The 20582-nt window shown below is 40.2% G+C and overlaps 1 protein-coding gene across 1 annotated transcript; it reads left to right on the top strand.

Moving 5' to 3' along the window:
• Window positions 1-1188: 1188 nt before the first annotated feature.
• Window positions 1189-18035, top strand: tfcp2l1 (transcription factor CP2-like 1; the record flags this gene model as incomplete). Its single annotated transcript, XM_080037693.1, has 15 exons — window positions 1189-1247; window positions 1704-1852; window positions 3969-4042; window positions 6041-6146; window positions 7399-7505; window positions 7599-7751; window positions 7931-8041; window positions 10575-10678; window positions 11030-11081; window positions 11552-11645; window positions 12724-12814; window positions 13666-13751; window positions 15225-15367; window positions 16169-16220; window positions 16336-18035. 15 exons carry the CDS (start codon window positions 1189-1191, stop codon window positions 16371-16373), a joined length of 1419 nt encoding a protein of 472 aa, XP_079893819.1. The 3' UTR covers window positions 16374-18035.
• Between the last annotated feature and the right edge of the window lie 2547 nt (window positions 18036-20582).

Raw genomic sequence — 20582 nt, 5'->3', positions numbered from 1 at the left:
TAACAAGTTGTTTCATCTTGTGCAAGGTTTTAAAGAGTCCCTCCATGCTTGTATGTCTTCTGCTCCTACAGGTTGAACCTTGTTCCGTGGCTGCCACAGGGGCACTGGCAGCAGTATTTGGCCAGTTGTCCATCCGTTTACATAAGCATGCAACCAAGCGCAGAGGTGTCTCTAGCCGCTCTGTATAAAAATTAACCCGGGCAGACTGTCAGATGACCGGTCTCTTATCTCTGCTTTTCAGGAACTCTGAAGAGAGCGTCACTGGTTTGAACTAAACCTGCAGCCTTTACTTAGTTGGCACATGTTCAAATTAAACATACATGTTCAACTTAAAGGTCACATATTATAATTTCCAGTTGCAATATTGTTATATTGTTTCATGGTGCAGTGTCCAAGAAACTCATTATATTTCTCACTGTGGTGTCTGGGCGTGTGCTTGTCCCTTATGATATAATAAGGGGAGAGAAATCGGACTGGGGTTTTTGTAGAGGGTTCATTTGTTCTTACATTGGGAGTCTCTAGACACAACGGGGACCCATATTAATGGGCATTTTGCACAATAGGTGAACAGTAAACCGCTTTATAGCAATGCTTTTTTTAAATTTCGTAGCCACAGCCATCCCTCATTAACTATTATTATTACTGTTTATTTGTTAGTCATATCGGCTTCCAACACTGCTGTCTCGTTTTAGCATTTGAATTATCACAGCAACATAATCACACAGCCATAGAAGTTACCATGTTTACCCTCATTCATTCATTCATCCCTTTTGTTCCCCTAACCTGTGGCCCAGTTGTCATGTTTGTTTTGCAGAATGTAGCCTACCTCTAAACGTCATTACCCTAAGTGTGTTTTAAAGTCTGGCTTTAGGGCCACTACTGTTGGCAATGTCAACAAGTGGTCAAGAGAAAGCTGCCATTAATGCATCAACCCAGCTAGACATTGGTAGTGGTGGGGAGGTGTTGTGCCTGCATTACACACTCCGCCTCTCAAAGGTCATCCAAGGTACGTACGCTTGTCCCCATTACGTCACTGGGACAGTATAAAAGGCTGGCTGTGAGGGTTTGGCTGCAAACCTCTCTATAAGCTCACAGCCCAGGAAAGCTAAAGGTGCAAAGCTATAGCTCCTGTCCTGTCTCCACCTCTACCCCTCTCCTGGGACACCAGAAGACACCGCACTGGACAATATGCTGTTCTGCCATTCCCAGCCTGAGTCCTACCACCAGCACTCTGCCACTTACATTAGGTAAAAGCACGAGCCATGCTGAGAAGCTTTCGGACACTTGTGGATTTTTTAGGCGTTTAAAGAAAATGTCTATGTACATCAAGGGGGTCAGGGCAAAAGCAGTGATGTTTCTACCTGCATGGGGGGGAAAACAGTTTGTAGGTGTGAGTAGAAGTGGCTTAAAATGTACAGTGAGGATTTGATATTATTCACATTAAATTGCCATGTGAATTTCAACGGCTCATTTCTAAAAAAGCACTGCATTTGAAATCCATATTCAGAAGAGAAAATAGATCTTAACGACTTATTTTTCCCCACACTTAAAATTAAGCAAACTAGGTGAGTAACATGGATTTTTGTAACCTCAACCTTTTTGCACTTTTGTTCACATGATAAGAGAAAAAGAGAAAAACCTAGACTATCACCTTGATTGACCAAATACTCGGCCCCCTCTTGTGCCTTGTGCTGTTATTTCAGGGAGGCCTTGGCACCTTTCTTGAAAAACGAAGAAGCGAGGCTTATGGCTGTGGATGGTGCCCAGCGGACCCCGTTCCAGTACGTCCTGTGTGCAGCCACCTCGCCGGCTGTCAAGCAGCAGGAGGAGACTCTCACTTACCTCAACCAAGGTAGCTATTTGTCCTAGTAGTTAAATGTCCACGTTGATTAGATGGACCTGGAGATCATTTTGTCCCATGTAGTCGCAGCAGTGGCAGGGGTAGATTTTTGGTCATGCAGGATTTAAAATCAACTATAAATAAATCATGATTTTTTTTTTAAAGTTTTTTTTTTTTACTTTGTTTACTTAGCAGTCTAGACCCTGTAACTAAAAGGCACAGCTGTCCCTCAAAGCCAAATACCAGCTGGGATAGGCTCATGTATACAGAGTCAGCAAGATTACAGTTAAAGAAGACAGCCTGCAGATCTGGATTTTTGGTTGGAAACAAACCAGTGGTCTAAATTGTCCAGTTTTATGGATTTTTAAATAACAAAAACTATAACGTATTCTCTTATTCAACTGTAATTCAACTCAGGCTGTAATAGACAATTATTTTACTTTACGATTCAAGTGAAGAAATTCCCAATTTTTCATATGCCATGGTAAAGTCTTTAATTATCTTGTTTTGTCTCCCTCACAGTCTCAACTTAAAGATATTGAATTTAAAGTCAGTTAATATTACAGCAAATAATCACATTTGAGAAGCTGTTTTGCCTGAAAATGACAATTAATTGATTATCAAAATAGTTGCCTATTGACTATTGAGTGTTCAATCAAGCAAACATTGAAGATCAAAATGTAACCAATACTGAATACTGTTTATTGAGATATACTAGCATATATTCAAAGTGCGGAATTCAGACGGATGTATTTCACTGTGACATTCAACAATGTTATGAATTGAGTGGTATTTAAAGGTGCTGTAAGCGGAATGGTTCTTTTAGCTAACTTCCTGTCAGTTACTGCAGTTAGCAGTCCCCTCGCTCGTCCCTACATTAATGCACTGCGGTCTTCAAGCAGCAAGTTATCTAGCATCATCTCAGATCCATAAGTGTGATAAAACATGATAAAAACCAGCAAAACAGACATTGGGAAGGATTTTTACCTGCTCCGCCATTGTAGGTGCATAAACATTCACCCATCTGTCGCTCTGGCGTGCACCGGCAGTGAGACCATGAGTGAGACGGGTGTCGGTTTGTAGCGTTCTCTCTTGTGATTGGATATTAATTTCGGGATCCATGAAAAGTTTGCCGATTACATGTAGATCAGCTGACTGAGAGATCGGCTTTATGAAACGCGCACATTATGTAAGTGATCACTGTATGAATAAAGAGCGATTTAACACTTATATTAACATAAATAAATCTCTTACTTCACCTTTAAATATCAGTATTCAGTAATGGCTATTAGAGTATTAGTTATTATTGTCACAATAAGCAATTAATTTGCTTTTAAAAATATAAACACATTTTGGCCTCGTTTTGCTCCCATAGAATTGTGTCCTTAGTAGTTAACAGTCACACATGTAGACACAGCCATGGGGCTATCAGAACGGGATATACAGTACACATTATTATACATTAAGCCTTTCAGTCTTTTGAATTACTGACTGAAAAAGGCCTTATGTTGAGATTATTATAAACTGCATAAATGATGTATCTGCTCATTATGAGCTCCTACATGTGTCAATGTGTCTGACTTCCAACTATTCTAATCTAATTCACCCTTTTGTATTTTCTCCTTTCCAACTTGTACTTTTCCCTTTCTACTTAACATTATTCTCTGCCACTGGAATCATCTGATTGTTTCTGGCTCTCTTGTTGAACAGTGACATGCTGTGCTCTATTTACCTTTATTATTATATCTACAAGTTTGCCCTGCTTATCTGCTGTACAGTAATTTGGATCGAGTAAAGACAAAATGAAAGTAAGCCTGCTGTAAAATGCAACTTAAGGCCAGCAATCACATTGCCATGTAAAAAAATGGCATGTTTTGAATAGAAGTAACCGCCATCAGGGTCCCAGCTAAATTGTATTACTATGCTGAAAAATCACTGATATTTAGTATTCCAGTGTCCCTTACTGGCTATTTTACTGCTATTTTCTTGTGACATGCTGGCCTTCATCTGGCTTTAAAGGTTTTCTTATTTGATTGAATTTCTATCTCCACTGCCCCTCTTTTCTGATTGATTGATTGATTTCCCATTTTTCAATTAATCAGGTTTTTTTTAATGTTTTAAAATGTAGGTCAGTCCTACGAAATCCGTATGCTTAACAGAAAACTAGTGGAGTATACAGATATAAGCAGCAAATATGTAAAGGTAGGTGTAAGGTATTGTGTTTGTTTGTTTTTTTGACTTTCATGTGACCTCTTCCTCTTTCTTCTCCTATCTGTTTTTATGTATCAATCTCCTGGTTTGTCACAGGTCCCTCAACCCTCCCTTCCCCAGGGGTGGGGTGTCGACCTTGGAGAGCTTGGTACTATCACCCAAACTCATACCTTTCCTCTTTCCCAGATTTCACACATGTTTAACAATCACACACAGTTCGTCTTAAAGGAATAGTTCAAAACATTTTTGCCTCAATCTCTGCCTCAAGAAAAGGCGACAGAAACCGTTTCTGTAACGGTGCGTGCCTTTTTAATATAGAAATGGGCAAAGGTTGTTCATCCAGGTTGGCTTAGCTCAAACACTGGTAGTCAAGGGGAGCAGGTCAAAATATAAACTTGACAACATCACTAAATGCTCATGTGTGCTTGTTGGGACTTGTTTATTTATCAGGCTATGTTGGGCTCTATACTTTTACACTTTATGTCATTTTAAAATCAAATTCGTACGTGACTGTCACAGGCACTTCCTGGTTTCCTTCCAGTATGTATTTTGGTTTCAAATGACACAACGTGTAAAAATCTAGAGCGCAACATAATGTGGTAAATGAACAAGTCCCAACAAGGACACAGGAATGTTCAGTGATGTTGTAAAGTTTATCTTTTGAACTATTCCTTTAACATTCACATCTTTGTGCTTACGCCTGGAAACATTCTTTTTCTAATTTAAAGCTGGGGTATATGATTTCTGATTGGTCAAAGTTAACATGAGCTGTACACTTTGACCAATCAGAGTGAGGATCCGATTCTCTGTTCTTATTGGCTGTTGGGACTGTCCATTCACTTTGGCACGACTTTGTTGGTGTAGAGCGTGTCGAAGAGAACAAGTGGAGCGGTTGAGGTATTTGAATTCGAATCTCTATCCCAACTGCCATTTTCTCCCCAAATCCTCCACCCCAGCTTTAAATGAAAAGAAACAAAGTGCTATTCTACTGATGCCATAGTTTTCTGAATAAAACTCCTAAGCAGCCCATCATTTCTGGTACACCACTTTCATTTTTTGACTGACTTCTTTTCAGATGTGAGTCGAAAGTGGTTTGTCAACACACTCACTCAAGAGTAATATACTTAAGTTCTTTCATTTCTGTGTGAGTGCATCCACTTGACATGCCTCTGTCGTCGGGCTTCCGTCGCTTGAGACGATGTAATGTTATCAGTAGCATCCTAGAAACACAAGATTGTGACAGGTGGCATCTACGCAAACACATGACGTGCTGGGATCAGGGCTTTGTGAGTTCTCATGGTTAGTCATGCATGAGCCTCTGTCCATAAATATCCCAATGGTACATGTTTTTAAGTTGTTGATTTATTTTGGGAGGGTTTGTAAAATGGTCAAAATCACAGGAGCGGAGGCAAAGATATCCTCACTTTAAGTGGATGGATGGATAGGTGGATGGAAAGATGGATGGATAAATGGATGGATGAATAGTTTACTTTATTTATTAAAGGGACAACTGCAGTGTTTAAGTATTAATAATAATACCAATTCACATAAATATTTAAAAAATACACACTTAACTGATAAAAGACTTGTGAACTTTATGAAAATAAAGACAGAAGAATTTTGATAATAGTTTGATTTAATAAAGATAGAAAGCTAGTATAGTTGCCAAACCATCCAGGAAGCTTAAGCGTCAATTTCATGGGAGTGTGGGAGCCCTGCTATTTAGGTGTACAGTTGTTGTTGGTGCTCCTTCTCACAGGTATCACATGTAGCTAGCTGGTAGTGGGTCCTCATGGATATGTGTAGATGTTCTTTTAGGTATGAGTTACGTTTGATGTATAGGAATGGATATGAATGTCCACCTCCATACCTTTGTCTGACAATACTGACTCAGTATCTTTGAATGGATAATTGTGGGGAGCTTTTTTGCTGCCCTGTTCGACTTGTAGCCTTATGCCAGACTAATGTCCTGATCCTGCCTGTTCACAGAGCATTGTGCGCGTGGTGTTTCATGACCGTCGACTGCAGTATATGGAGCACCAGCAGCTGGAGGGATGGAGGTGGAACAGACCTGGAGACCGAATCCTGGATATAGGTTAGTAGACTGTACTATCATCACTTATATGATGGAAATCAAAGATCTCTGATATCCACAATTTAGATGATGCGCATTTCAAAAAGCTGTTGTTCTCAAACAAAATTGACGCCTCTTATTGGCTTATCAGACAAGTTTTCATTAAACAAACATGATAATTCTTTATAGCCTTAAGTCAGGCATGTCAGCTGCGCATCTGGTGTCAGGTCAAGAGGGCAGCAACTCCAGCAGGGGACCCCATACATCCCTTTCCCGGTCCACATTAACCAGCTCTGACTAGGGGATCCAGAGGCGTTCTTAGGCCTGTGTAAAGATATAATCTCTCCAGCTAGTCCTGGGCCATCTTCCCCGAGGCTTCCTCCCAGCTGGACGTACCTGGAACCCCTCCCTAGGGAGGAGCCCAGAGGGCACCCTTATGCCTCGTTTCCACCAAGCAGAGCAGCTCGGGTCAGTGCGGCTCAGATCAGGACTGCTCGGTTATGCTTGATCTGGCGTGCGTCTCCATCGCCGACACTACCCTTTAGGTAGACAGGGTTTATGCCGGGTGGCGATAGCCGCCGCCAGCTATGCCTGTAGGTTTTTACGAGTAGGGTTTGCTAGCCCCAAGCCCAAACCTCCACAATTTCTGGTTTCTAGTGTTTTGGAGTCGATTTGTTAGTCTCCTCCCCTATGCTATGGTCTTTCAGGTAACAGATTACAGTCTCATACCATGTGAGGCCAGACAGGGTTTGGGTTGTGTACAAACTGCCTTGGCATGTCAAGCCCAACCAACTCCTGCTGCTGTGTAGTAAAAGCTGCAACCAGAGCAACCAATTTGTACCAGCAGCACAAGACAGGAACAAGACCCTGAGATACTTGAACTCCTTCACTTGGGGTAAGGATTCAGTCCCCACCCAGAGTGGGCAATCCACCGGTTTCCTGCTGAGTCCCATGGAAAACAGCGATTGTTAACTGAACAAAGCAGACAATGTTGCTCCTGTTGCTTCTGAAAGCAACTGCTGCAACATGAACGTGTCGGTGACGGTTTGACGGACAGCGGCATAGAAACTTCAGCAAAAAACTCCACGACCGCCATCACATTAGGATTCACATATTTCTGAAAACCTCATACTTGACCAGCACCGCTCTAGCAGCATAGGAATCCCTGGAGTGGAATTATCGAAGCATTACATAACTAGGACCCCATCTCAATAGAATAAATGTTTTTAAGGGCTTTATGGCGAATGTTAACCGACTGGCTTTTTCTTTTCAGATATCCCATTGTCAGTGGGAACACTGGAGCCTCGTTCTCACCCTCTGCACCTCAACACTATTGAGTTCCTCTGGGATCCTGTCAAGAACGCCTCTGTTTTCATCCAGGTACTGGGAGATTCTGGTCAAACATATTAGAAAAATGTTGGCACATATAATAATGCACCTTTAGAGTTCTTAAGTCTTGTGTTGTCTTCTCAGGTCAACTGCATCAGCACTGAGTTCACCCCCAGGAAGCACGGTGGGGAGAAAGGAGTGTCCTTCCGTATCCAGGTGGACACTTTCACCACCAATGAACATGGGGAATACATGGAGCATGTCCATTCCTCCAGCTGCCAGGTCAAAGTATTCAAGGTAAGAAACTTTTTTTCCCAAATGTTGTCTGCATGCCCACACACTGTCAGCATGTTTGTGTTGTACCAGGTTGTGTTATTCCATAACCATTGGGAAACATGGCCCATCAGATATATGTATGACTGCATTTATCTGTGACGGGTTTATATATTTGACTTCAAATGATCCTTTTTTTGAAGCCTAAAGGAGCTGATCGCAAACTGAAGACAGACAGGGAGAAGATTGATAAAAAGGCCCCTCATGACAGAGAGAAGTACCAAGCCTCCCATGAGACCACCCTTCTAACAGAGGTGAGGGGCAGCACTCTGTTTGTCTGGCCACATTACATAATGGATCAGATTTGATGATCACCTTTATTTGCCTTCATTTCGTGGTTATGCTGTAACTTTATTGACTGGTCAGTGGTTAACTATGGTGTCTTCTTGATATGTTTATATATCAGCACATCTATAAAATCATTGTCTTTATTTGCTCTAACCTGCCAGTTAAAGTATCTTCGTCCTCCTGCTTTGCACCCATGCCAACAGAACATCTTAAACCAGTTTTGCATCACTGCATGTTAATATGTTGCTCTGCTCTTTCTTCTGAAAGCTCTGGTGCCGAGCTCTGTCAATGATTGGGACTCTAGTCTCACTTCAGTGTCTTTGAACGTCAAGTGACTCAGCAGTTTCTGGTTTATTGTTATTCTGGTTTGTCATTACTCTGGATAAAAAAAAACATGCAGTGAAAGCTCTTTAAAAGCGATCGCCAAATGCTAGCACTGGAGTCCTTGGATATTTATAAATGCAAAAATACTTTAAAAAACATACTGCCATTGAAATTTGACTTCAGTAAAAGTGTAGTAGTATGTAAGAATGTACATCAAAATGTATTGGAAGTAGGGGAAAACGGGGGAATGTGAGCCATCGGGTAATGTGAGACACCCCCTGTATCTAGGCAATGGAACACATTTTTGGTCATGTGAGATATATGTTTTCAAGCCCCTCTCATTTCCCCTTGGCCATGAAAGAGAGGACCTCATGGTGATGTCGTAATCATGTTTTTTTTCACAAAAATGTCTTTTTTGCATGTAAAAGTACATTTTCTTGCTGTCAACTTAATCAGCTGTTGTGCCAAAGCAAATTGATTCAGGTAGAACAATCATGTTGATGAACTACCAACATATGAAACCATGTGATGATGATAACTGAAGATTAGCCTGATTTGCTGAGAGGTAGTTTTTTCTCAAATTGTGGCTGTGGGGTAAAGTGAGACAAATGCTGTGGGGTAAAGGGAGACAGGGTCTGTGCCTCTTTTAATGAATCCATTATATTTGAGGTAGCAAGGACACTAGTTTGAATAAGACAAAAGACAATGTGGGCTGGAGGTGGGGGTTGATGGTTGATGGGGTGTCAGCAAGGGCATGGTTTTGGCACATATGTATGTGGGGGACAGGAGAGTGACCATTAACATCAACATCTAAGTAATATGTCTTTATTCAATGAATGATCCCAATAAAACAAATGCAGAAAAATATTAATAAAAGACTCAAAAGATGGAAAATGACAACTGGGTCTAGTCCTGTGTTCTGAGTCCCAGGCTGTTCTAGTTGGTTCTGATTGTTCTTTGCTCTGACCCCCAGACACTAGCTGGCTCTAAGGGTCCTGTGTTCTGACCCCAGAATGTGTTTTAATATAACTGGTTATATATGTAATTTGAATGTTAATTATTGAATATGAATTATATGTTGTATTTGATCAGAGTTACTTTCAAGTGTTTAGAAAATGTTTTGCTTAATTGACCAAACCCCATGATTCTGTTACTCGTCCGACATTGGTTTTGGAATATTTCGTTTTCAAGCTAGCTGTCAGGATTGTAACTGTTACAAGATTTGTTGTTATGGTAGTTTCAGAGTGGAAAAGGTAAGTGGATCAGTTTACCCCCTTGATTTCTCTGGTCCGTCTCAGTTTACCCCACAGCTGGGGTAAACTGAGACACAAGACAATTTTTTTTAAAACAATCATATTTTCACTGCCCCTTGTCATGAATAAATTCTGCTAATGCCCTTTTCTAGGAAACGTCCTGAATTAATGGGAAATGTGTAAATTTGACTGACAAATCATTTTAGCTCCCTTAGAGGGGAGCAAATGTAAAAAGTGTCTCACATTACCCCGTTCTCCCCTGTGTTTATTAGGTAGAATGAGTATTTGATATGATGGTTTTACATACTAGGGTATTATTAGTATTGATGCATTACCGACATTATCAAGAGAAACTATTTAATATTTGAACCACTTTACTGTATATTGTTGGTTAGTTAAAGGTGGAGTCCGCGATCCTGGAGAAGGCAGGAATCAAAATTGCCAAAATCACTTTTGTCAAAATCAGTGAATATCTCTTCACGAGCCGCTACCTCAGTCAGTCCTGTGTGCAAACTGGTGTTAATCACACAGCCTAGGCTCTGTAAACTGGTAAGTAGACAAAGGATACGTAAACAAAGGGGGGCCACCAGCTAGCAACATGCCCCTTTACAGAGCCTAGGCTGTGTATGAACACTGGACTTTGTTCTCAGCACACACACACACAGTACGGTGATTTTACCTTGTAAATGCAAATGTTGGTTGACATTGATCTTTTCTTAAACCAGCAATACCTATGCATTACAAAAAGACATTTGATCCATTGTTGGTATAAACATCATTTCACGATTGGTGCAGCTTAATATTATATGTTTGACTTTTTGTATATTTAGGAAAGTTTTACTCCTATAGCCTTTCCACTATGATGTATTGACTTTGTCAGGTCGAATAATCAGAAAATGCCTTAATTTTTCTGTCTCTCAAGTGTTCCCCTTGGCCTGATGCCCTAAATCTCACCAGCCACAGCATTAACAGCACTCCGTCACCAGTATACCACAGCTCACCTACGTCCTGCACTTTCCCAGATGGGTAAATCAGCATTCACGCTTTGCCTAAAGTGGCCTAAGAGTTGTGTTTGACTTTTGATGTAAGCACTCAACAAGACAATGTATGAAATGTATTGTCTGGATAGGTTTCGATAGCTTTGTTGGCCGTTCCAAATGCAGTGAACTGATGAACCTCTGTACTAGTGGTGTTACACTGACAGTGCTAATAGCTCCCTCTATAGGTTCTTATACTGTGATTGTTCAGCAACTTCCACATCCGGTGCTCTATAAACAGTACTTAGAAGCAGACAATTGGATTATGTTCAAAGGCAGTACAGACTGTCAACCAATCACCCCCATCTTTTCTCTTTCCTCCATGTTCCTGTTTCTGTAGCAACTGTTCTCCCAACCAGCAGGGGGAGCTGCTCACTCCTGGCTGTTCTGATGTAAGTGATAGAAAACATTACAGAGTCAAAGTGATGGGCAGTGTTCGAAACCGTCTACTAACGTCCTCCCTCCTACATACTCAATATGTATATACTACATATTGTCATATGTAGTATATACATATTGAGTATGTACTTAACGACCAATTGTGTATGCGAGGTTCGGACTGTTCACACTGAAGTATACAGAGGCAATAAAGAGTTTAAAAAAAATCCTTCTGTGTCCTAGTATCGATCCGTACTCAAAATCTTCCCGGAAGTAAGGGCATTTCTCGCCTACACAAACTCGCACACACAACCACAACATACTCAAATTGACGTCAAAATGACTATGACTAGGACGTTGGTAGGGCTTTTCAAACACAACCTTAATGTGGCTCTCTCTTTACTTTTCGGCCATTATTTTGGAGACAGTGGCTGCTGTGCTGCTAAACTCATTTCAAGGCATCTTCTTGTTTGTTGACATGTAGCACCTCCTGCAGACGTCCTCGCTGCAGGACACCCAGCTGTGGCTGCAGCGGCACAGGTTCCTACCTTTGTCCAGGCTCTTCTCCAGCTTCTCAGGTAACCACTTTAAAAAAGACAGGACAGTTACAGAATTATTTTTATTGGAATATTTTAATATAGAAAGGACAATACAGAGAATAACAAGCACCACCAAAATAAATAGAAAAGAATAATATTAAATTAACAACAATAATAATAATAAATGAGTGCTCTATAAAAAAAAACTCCCTCCCGGTGAGGGAAAGTTACACATCATCAAGGTCTGCATATGGAAACTCCCTTATGCTTATCAAGAAAACACCTGACAAAGCATTGGTCTATTGGGGAAGTTTCATTCATGGTTCATTCGTCGCTGAAGATCCAGCAGACCGTTACTAACAGACACAAGACAATACCTTTTTCTGTCTTCACAATCCCTGCTTTTGATCATACATGCATCAAAGACAAGAACAATTTTATCTAGAAAATGATTTAAAAAAAAGCCCTTCATCAGAAGCCTTTGTAAGGAATTACAAAATTAAATAAATGTTTGCTTTTGTGTGACATGTTTTGTTGGAACCCCTTAAAGAGTACTGAACTTTATCAAGCTTGATTAAAGAACATCACATCTGTAAGCCAGGTGGAAATATAGGGAGGCTGTGCAGACTTTCCAATCAGACTTTCAATTCTGCATCGCGCCATCAAGGTTGTGAAAAGCAATGCCGTCTGCGTGTTAAGAGGTTAATATAAACTGATGAAGAGGGACACCAAAAACAGCGGTTAGTAGGCACCGTTGAAGATTAGTTTATGTACATTGCAGAGAATTTTAAAGATCGAGTTCCAAAAGGTTCGTAATTTTGAAAAAATAGCAAAAATATGACTAAGGTCAAAGGGGGTCATCTGGCATCTGTCAGTTATCATTTACAAGAGGGTTTATCTTTAAAGTAAGTGGGTAGTATTAGCCAGCCTCCACAAACAGTCAGAAGATAAACTTTACAACATCACTAAGCACTCCTTTGTGCTCGTTGGGACTTGTAACTAAAATCACAGGACAGTTTGATCCAGAACACTATTTTACAGTAGGAAACAGCATGAATAAAGCTGAACGACTCGTAGATACAATGAATGAATGGGAGATGTCCTGCTGTTGTTACAGGAGCCGATCTGTTGAGGATGAGCAGGGATGATCTGATCCAGGTCTGCGGCCCAGCAGACGGCATTCGCCTCTTTAACACCATGAAAGGAAGGTAAGAGTAGAATAAACTCCTAAGTTCTCAGTCAGGTCTGAATTGGGCTAAGGGGAATTATTTGATGAATACTGTTGTGGTGTGGGGCTGGAAGCTGGGTCTGTGTGAAAGATTTACACACATATGTACTATCCCCCAAGTAAAGATGCAATGTTGACTTTTATAGGGAAACCTCTCTGCCCAGCTTCTACAATCAAATTTGCAATTTTGCAGAAACTACTCTGTAATTGCTTGTTTACTTTTCCAGTAAACAAGCAATTACAAAACATATTTCAGAATGTACTCGGTTATCTACAAGGAAAACACCCATCTGACTGTCCTACAGTATGCCCTGGGTTTTGCCTCTCAAGCCTCATACAGGCTGTCCTACTTTATTGGTAGAGGTGGGTGTGGCTGTATGCAGAATGCAGCTGCTACTTTGGGCCAGAAAAAAGAAAAAAAGTAGATGCAAATACCACATAGTTTATCATTAAGTCTCAGGTCTCTATAAATAAAGCTAAGTGGGATTTACATAAGGCTTAGTGGCAGTGCAATAATAATAATACATTTCCCAACTTCCTACTGCTCCACCAAATTTCAGAAGGAATATCGCACTTTTCACTTCCCTACATTTATCTGATAGCTAAATGTCAAGTTACTTTTCAGATCAAGGTTTTAAGTAAAATCTATATGATATGTTTATAATGTTTTGATCAAAGATAAGAGGACAGAAACTAAAAAAAGAAAAGGGAACAAAATTGTGTGAGGGAACAAAACGGAACCTGAAGTTCGGGTTTTTTATCGACAAGAGGGCAAACAAAAACACTACGTGTTATGGAACTACTGTAACAGTGTCTGCTCCCACTCCCCAGGTGTGTCCAGCCTCGTCTCACCATATATGTGTGTCAGCAGCAGCAGAACAGAACTCAACCTCCCATCAAGCCAGGGGGAGGAGACAGTGAGTACACATACTGTACTACAGGATTCTTATTATGTGTGTATTTCCTCTCATTCTATCTAGAGCTGCAACGATTAATCGACGAATCGATTATTAATCGATTATTAAAATAATCGACAACTATTTTGATAATCGATTAATCGTTTTGAGTAATTTTTTAATAAAAAATTTCCAAATTCTCTGATTTCAGCTTCTCAAATGTGAATATTTTCTGGTTTCTTTAATCCTATTATGACAGTAAACTGAAATATCTGTGTGTGTTGGACATAACAATACATTTGAGGACGTCAACATGGGCTTTGGAAAATTTATCAAAATTTTTCACCATTTTCTGACATTTTACGGACCAAAACACTAATCGATTAATCGAGAAAATAATCGACAGATTAATCGATTATCAAAATAATCGTTAGTTGCAGCCCTAATTCTATCAGGTACACCTGTAGAAATAACTGCAACCCAATACAACCACCCTACCATAATGTCTATCTAGCACAGTGTATGAAATTATTATATTTTTTATTATTAAAATCCTAGTTACAATATATACAAATGTATTGTTTGACAGTTTAATACTTAATTAAATCAGAACATATAAGCATAATTACAGTAAATCCAATTGCATATAACTCGTTTTAGCTTGTACAGGTGTAACTAACAAAGTGGACACAAAGGGCCAAATCCACAAAAGGATCATTGCACTGTTTTTACGACCTGTGCAAATGATAGAAAAAGATGGCGTTCAATACTCAAAGCAAGCGCAAAGGGGGAAATGCACACAAACTGCACTTCCAAGCAGATAGCGCCTGGGTGCGTCTGTCAGATTTGCATGTAGGTAAATTAGGGAATATTCAAAAACCTGGCCCAAATTGTCCCCTTCCTATTCAAATAAACCTTGTTGCCTAGCGAGACCAGTTTGATCTTGCGAGCTTCAAATTAGTTTCTCTACCGCAGATCAGTTCAGTGGAAGGCAGCCCGATTGATTCATGTAGTTGTCAATCTTTCTGTCCATTGAGGCTAGATTGACGACTACATGAAACAATCAATGGCTGCCTTCCACCAAGGGGTGAACGTTAGGTCTGAACCCAGGTCCTGATTGGCCCGGTCATTTTTTGACTAGAGTGCTTACAATGCATTCTTTGTGGATCTGGCCCTAAGCCATATGTAATTAAAATAAGTAAGAGGGAATGTCTGCACATTTGTACAAATCAGTGTTTATATTAATTATAGCCTACTGTTTATGCTGTGTTCTTCCATATATTTACAGTCATTTGAGTAATTCTGACCATAATCATTAGTTTGAACTTATCTATCCTAAGGTTTTTGATGTTTTGAAGGTTGTTATCAGGTATATTCTGGAGCACTGTTACTAAGGAGAGGGTTTTCTCAAACATTACTTAAACTCAGAAATGAAAGTGAATCATGTGATTTGGTACATTCAGCCTGTTGTGGTGTCCCCTCCTGTCCCTTCAGTCTACCATGCTCTGTACCTGGAGGAGCTGACCCTGCTGGACCTGTGTGAGAAGATGGCTGTGCTGTACAGCATCACTCCACAGCAAATCACACACATCTACAGACAGAAAGCCAGCGGGATCCACGTCTTAGTCTCCGATGAGGTAACTCTGTCAACCACCAACTCTCCATACTTTTGAACCATTTACAAATGAGTACTACTATTTGAGGGCTGGTGAGGGCTGCACACATGAATTTATACCTGACAGTGTTGAGACCTTGCTTGACCTGAACTTCGTATTAACTTAGCTGCGGTTCGTTTGTTTATGTAAGAACACAGCAATCGCACTCCAGTGTCACCAAAAGTCGACCAAACAAGCATATCGACACCTTATTGAAAAGGAGGTATCGGTACGCTTCCAAACCTACTTTAGTTTGACCAGTTTGTGGTGAGAACCGGCCCAACTGCAGGAAGCCCTGCATAACGAGCTCCCGTAGCCAGCTATGCTATGCATCATGGGAGGAGGAAGATGATATACAGTACTTCTTGTAGTTTATTTCTGTAGTTTTACCGCATGGAAATTCTGAGCAATTGTAGAAGGTGTGAAAGCTACCTGAGAATCTGCTGAGTGAGCTTTTCCTCAATGTGTCTTCACTCACAACAAACTCCAACAGCATTGGAAAACTTCAGTTGTAGGAGAAAGAAAGTTTTACTGTTACAAACAAAAAAGCAACAAAAAACAACATGGCAGCATGGCATAGATAATTACTGGGCTAGATCTACAGCAACAGAAGAGAGTGCATTCTACAGTGATTTAACTAAGCTGGATATTTTCCACTAGAGCCTATTTTCTTTACTAAAAGCTAACCATGACAGATGGGAAAGGATTTCAAACGATTTAAAAATGTATTGCTTAAGAATTGGAAACGAGTTGAGTTTACATCTGTCGATGGGTTCATTTCAGATGGTGCAGAACTTCAGGGAGGAAACAAGCTTCATCCTCAGCACTATACGGGGTAACTCTCTTTACAGTCGACATTCAAATTCACCACTCACTCTTAAACATTTAACCATCCTTTTTATCTTGAATATTGGTCATTTGAGTTATCTCTTTACTTCTCTTTCTCGCAGATGAAAACAATGATGGCTACCACCTTGTGCTGAAATGACACAGCAGTTTCCTCTGACTATCAGCGGAATTGTACAGATTGTATATAAGTCCTTTCTGACTACAAAATGTGACTTTTACTATGATTCACAGTAGTAAAATGCTTTTATGCTTTCAGTTTACTGTTGATTTGTGCTTTTGTGTAGTTTTCTTTAATTGCTGTTTTATTTTCTTACGTTACTGATCCTTCTTGCATAAGCCTTGTATTTAGACACACACAGTGCTGTATTACTCCCATTTTTGGCTTTTAACCCTGCAAGTTTCATGACAATAAAGTAAAGTCATATGGCATTATGTAGACAATGAATGAACAAAACTGTGTGTTGTTTAAATGTGATGCAATGTCACTGCTCTATAGTCCGACTTGTCCCAAATACAACCAGGTCTATTTTCTTCACAAGGTGTAATGTGAAATCTGGTCAAAGTGAGGTGTTGTTTTAAACAGTGACACTATATTGGAGTTTATGCCTCGTTTCCACTGAGTAGAGCGGGTCGGATCGGAGCGGTCCGGGTAGTTTGGCTTTTCATTTGCCAAAAGTTGGGTAGGGTACGGTTTAAGCCCACCTAACCGCTCTGAGCCGCTCCTAATTTCGGTACTCCTCCGTTGGGGTACCAGCCGCCTGAAAGGGTGCCGAAAAGGCGGAGCTACACATGCCGTCCGTTTATTGGTCGAAAGAATAATTTCCGCCGTGTGTAGTCACCTCGGCAAGAGTGAAGATAGTCTTGTGTTTTGGCGAAAAATGTAAGCGCAGCACTGTTTATTGTGTGGTGTTTTTCCTCGTCATTAAATTAATCAGTTGGTTACACTGTGTCCCACTGCTACGATGTCACGTAGCTGCCGCAGCCAGCACTGTTCGCTCACTGTCTCTAACAGTTGCACCGAGCCGTGTCTGTGCGTTTATGCTCACAACAACACGGGGGGAATAATTAAAGAAGCGGCTGGTTTGACCAAGCAAAAATGAGAAACCGCTGGCTTGACCACAGTTGTTCCACAGCCCGATAGTTTGATTCTTAGGCCCTGTTCTCACGGCAACACGAAACGGTGCAAACGCGGAAAGATTCCTGCGGTTGCACTATATCATGTCCATGAAAACAGCAAACGCAGGCATGAAACCGCAAGTTTTTGAGATCTACTCCCAGGGAGGATTTTTTGGAAAACACAACGGTTTTGGTTTCATGTGAACACCGAAAACATTTCCCCTGGTAACGCTGACGTCACGGCTCCACTTCACGTATGCATAGTCTCTATAACATTTGCTGTCATATACCCACACGCGAGTTATAAAGTTAGAAGACAACATAACGTGCAGGGCTTAAATAGGCCTATAACACTCGCCAATTTAGTCTGTAGTCTATTAGTAAGTTATTGATACCATGCACCCGCCACTTTGTCAGGGGAAAGATTTGTGCTCTGCCGCTTTTTCTAGCAAAATAAACTTGTGTACACGGCTCTCTCTACATTAAAAAACACTATCCATAGTTCAGCGCGCAGCGGTCCCGCTCTGAGCTGCTCCGACCCGACCCGCTCTACTCGGTGGAAACGGAACTCCAATATAGGCTAGTGTCACTGTTTAAAAAACACCTCACTTTGACCAGATTTCACATTACACCTTGTGAAGAAAATAGACCTGGTTGTATTCATGGCTCTATGATGTGTGCACTCAATAAAAACTAAGTAGGCCTATATTGCACTGTTTCGTATAGGTCCACAGTTTGTAAGTTGGTGTTGAGACAGTGAATAAAATGTAAATAACAATGTGGCGGAATCGACTGTTATGTAAAAGCTGTAGATATGAAGAAGCAGTCAAAAGCACAGGGAAACGCTATACATCCACATTTTCCCTGAATTGATGCTTATGGAGTGACTTGCTTCTCTGCTTGTAATTTGGGGCAAGAATCTAGAAATAAAAAAAATTGTCCCGAATAAAAAATAAATTAATAGATATTCAATGATTGGAGTTGTTGTTAATTGTGTTGGTCTAATATGCTACAAGTGATTGTTTTAACATTTATTATGTTTATCCTCTGTAAATATGGCTTCAGTCCTAGCCGGGCAGACATGAAATGTGATTAGGCTCACTGTTCTCACAACATGAACATGTGCCTCTCCCCTCTCTGCCACTGACACTGAAATTCAGAACCTCTGCCACACATAATAGACCATTGTGTTGAACTGGGGCTGTGAGTCAATTGCAGCCCAACCCAAACCCTTGAATCTGAGGTATTCTGCCTCTCCTGACATTGTCTGCCTTCAGCCAACGAACCAGTCATCACCTGTTTGCTTGCAATTGCACGCACACCTGGTCGACAGCGATATGCCAAAAAACAACTGAACTGGATTGTATGTAATGTATTACAGTTTTTTTTTCCATTGCTAAACGACAATGGGCACAACTGAAGCTTGTCACACAGTCAGCAATACAGAAGTCCATGTGGTCCAAACTGGATAATTTTTCATTAATTTCACACAAAATACATTCAGTGACGACATTTACCATAACTCAAGAGCTCTTGTCCCATTCATAAACATCAACCTGCAAAACACTGTGTATTTATGGCAAAATGTTCAATTGCTAAGATACTGTGTCCAAAACTCTTAGGAACACATACAAAACAAAATATTGGATTTTGCATTTACCTTTTTAAATGTGTTGAACTTGTAAAAGAATATTACCAATATGTAAAATAAAACACATAGCCTATTGAATTTCAGCTAAAAGCACACAACTCGTGCCAGCAGGAAGAAACTTTTAGTTGTCTGGGATAATGTAGAATTCAAAATTGCTGTTAAGGTCACAGACTGGTTTTTTGCCCTAAACCTACCTCTGTGCTCCCCTTTCCTGTAACTGTACACATGAGAAGAAAACAAATCTCAGTGAGATATTTTTGAGTGAGTGTTTTGTCATTCAAATATGTTGCCAGTGTTTTGCACCAGCAAGCTTGTTTTGAAACGTATTAAGAGTTTTGTTGTGTGAGTGACTTTTGGAGGTGAGATGAACTGAATCGCACAGATGCATTTTGGTAATGCACACTGTGTTAAGAGTATGGCACATGTTGCTTCAGTTGTGGCCACTCATGTTTAGCAATCGGAAAACAACTGTAAGTCTTTCCTCTTGATCAACTCCTGTGTATATTCAGACTACTTTCAAATTGCGTAAGAAATCCTTCTCTAGAAGATACTGAAGCAAAGTGCTCTGTTTTCATTCACTGTTGTTTACATTAACAATGTGGTACGGTCATCACATGAACATATGTTACTTTAACAGTATTATCTAATGAAATAGTGTTTTAAACTTCAAAGATTGGTAACACTTTACAATAAGGTACACAAAATTGTGGTACCTACTACATAGATATGTGTTACCTACTACATAGGTTTTTTTTTGGTGTGTTACCTACTACATAAGTTTTTTTTGTGCTACCTAACAGTTTTTTTTTGTTGTGCTACCTAACACATAGGTTTTTTGTTTTTTTTGTGCTACCTAACACAGGTTTTTTTTTGGTGTGTTACCTACTACATAAGTTTTTTTTTGTGCTACCTAACACAGGTTTTTTTTGTTGTGCTACCTAACACATAGGTTTTTTGTTTTTTTTGTGCTACCTAACACATTGTTTTTTTTGTGCTACCTAACACATTCAAATATGTTGCCAGTGTTTTGCACCAGCAAGCTTGTTTTGAAACGTATTAAGAGTTTTGTTGTGTGAGTGACTTTTGGAGGTGAGATGAACTGAATCGCACAGATGCATTTTGGTAATGCACACTGTGTTAAGAGTATGGCACATGTTGCTTCAGTTGTGGCCACTCATGTTTAGCAATCGGAAAACAACTGTAAGTCTTTCCTCTTGATCAACTCCTGTGTATATTCAGACTACTTTCAAATTGCATTACATTCACCCGTCCGTGTGGCATATATATTAGGCTTCCGTGATTCAGTCGCCCAACAGAAAAATCAACCCGCATTTGGTGCTTTGCTGGAGTTAATTTTGGTCCCTGTCTGGTTGAGTAAAAGTGTGTATAATCCAGCAGCTAATGGTAAATATTAAGGTGAATAGGCTTTTAAAGAGCAAATAGGGTTAGAAACAAGTATAGTAGTATTTGATATATAGGGGTGATGTTATCAAAGAAACAAATTGTGTTTAGTAAAGGTCAGTATTTCTTTCTGATTCTCTGTTAAAAAGGTAGTTCCTGTCGGTTATAATAATGCAAAAG

Source organism: Ammodytes marinus (assembly GCF_949987685.1).
Source record: "Ammodytes marinus genome assembly, chromosome: 12".
Taxonomy (NCBI): domain Eukaryota; kingdom Metazoa; phylum Chordata; class Actinopteri; order Uranoscopiformes; family Ammodytidae; genus Ammodytes; species Ammodytes marinus.
The sequence above is the reverse complement of the archived record's forward strand: the minus strand, read 5'-3'. Positions and strand labels throughout refer to the sequence as shown.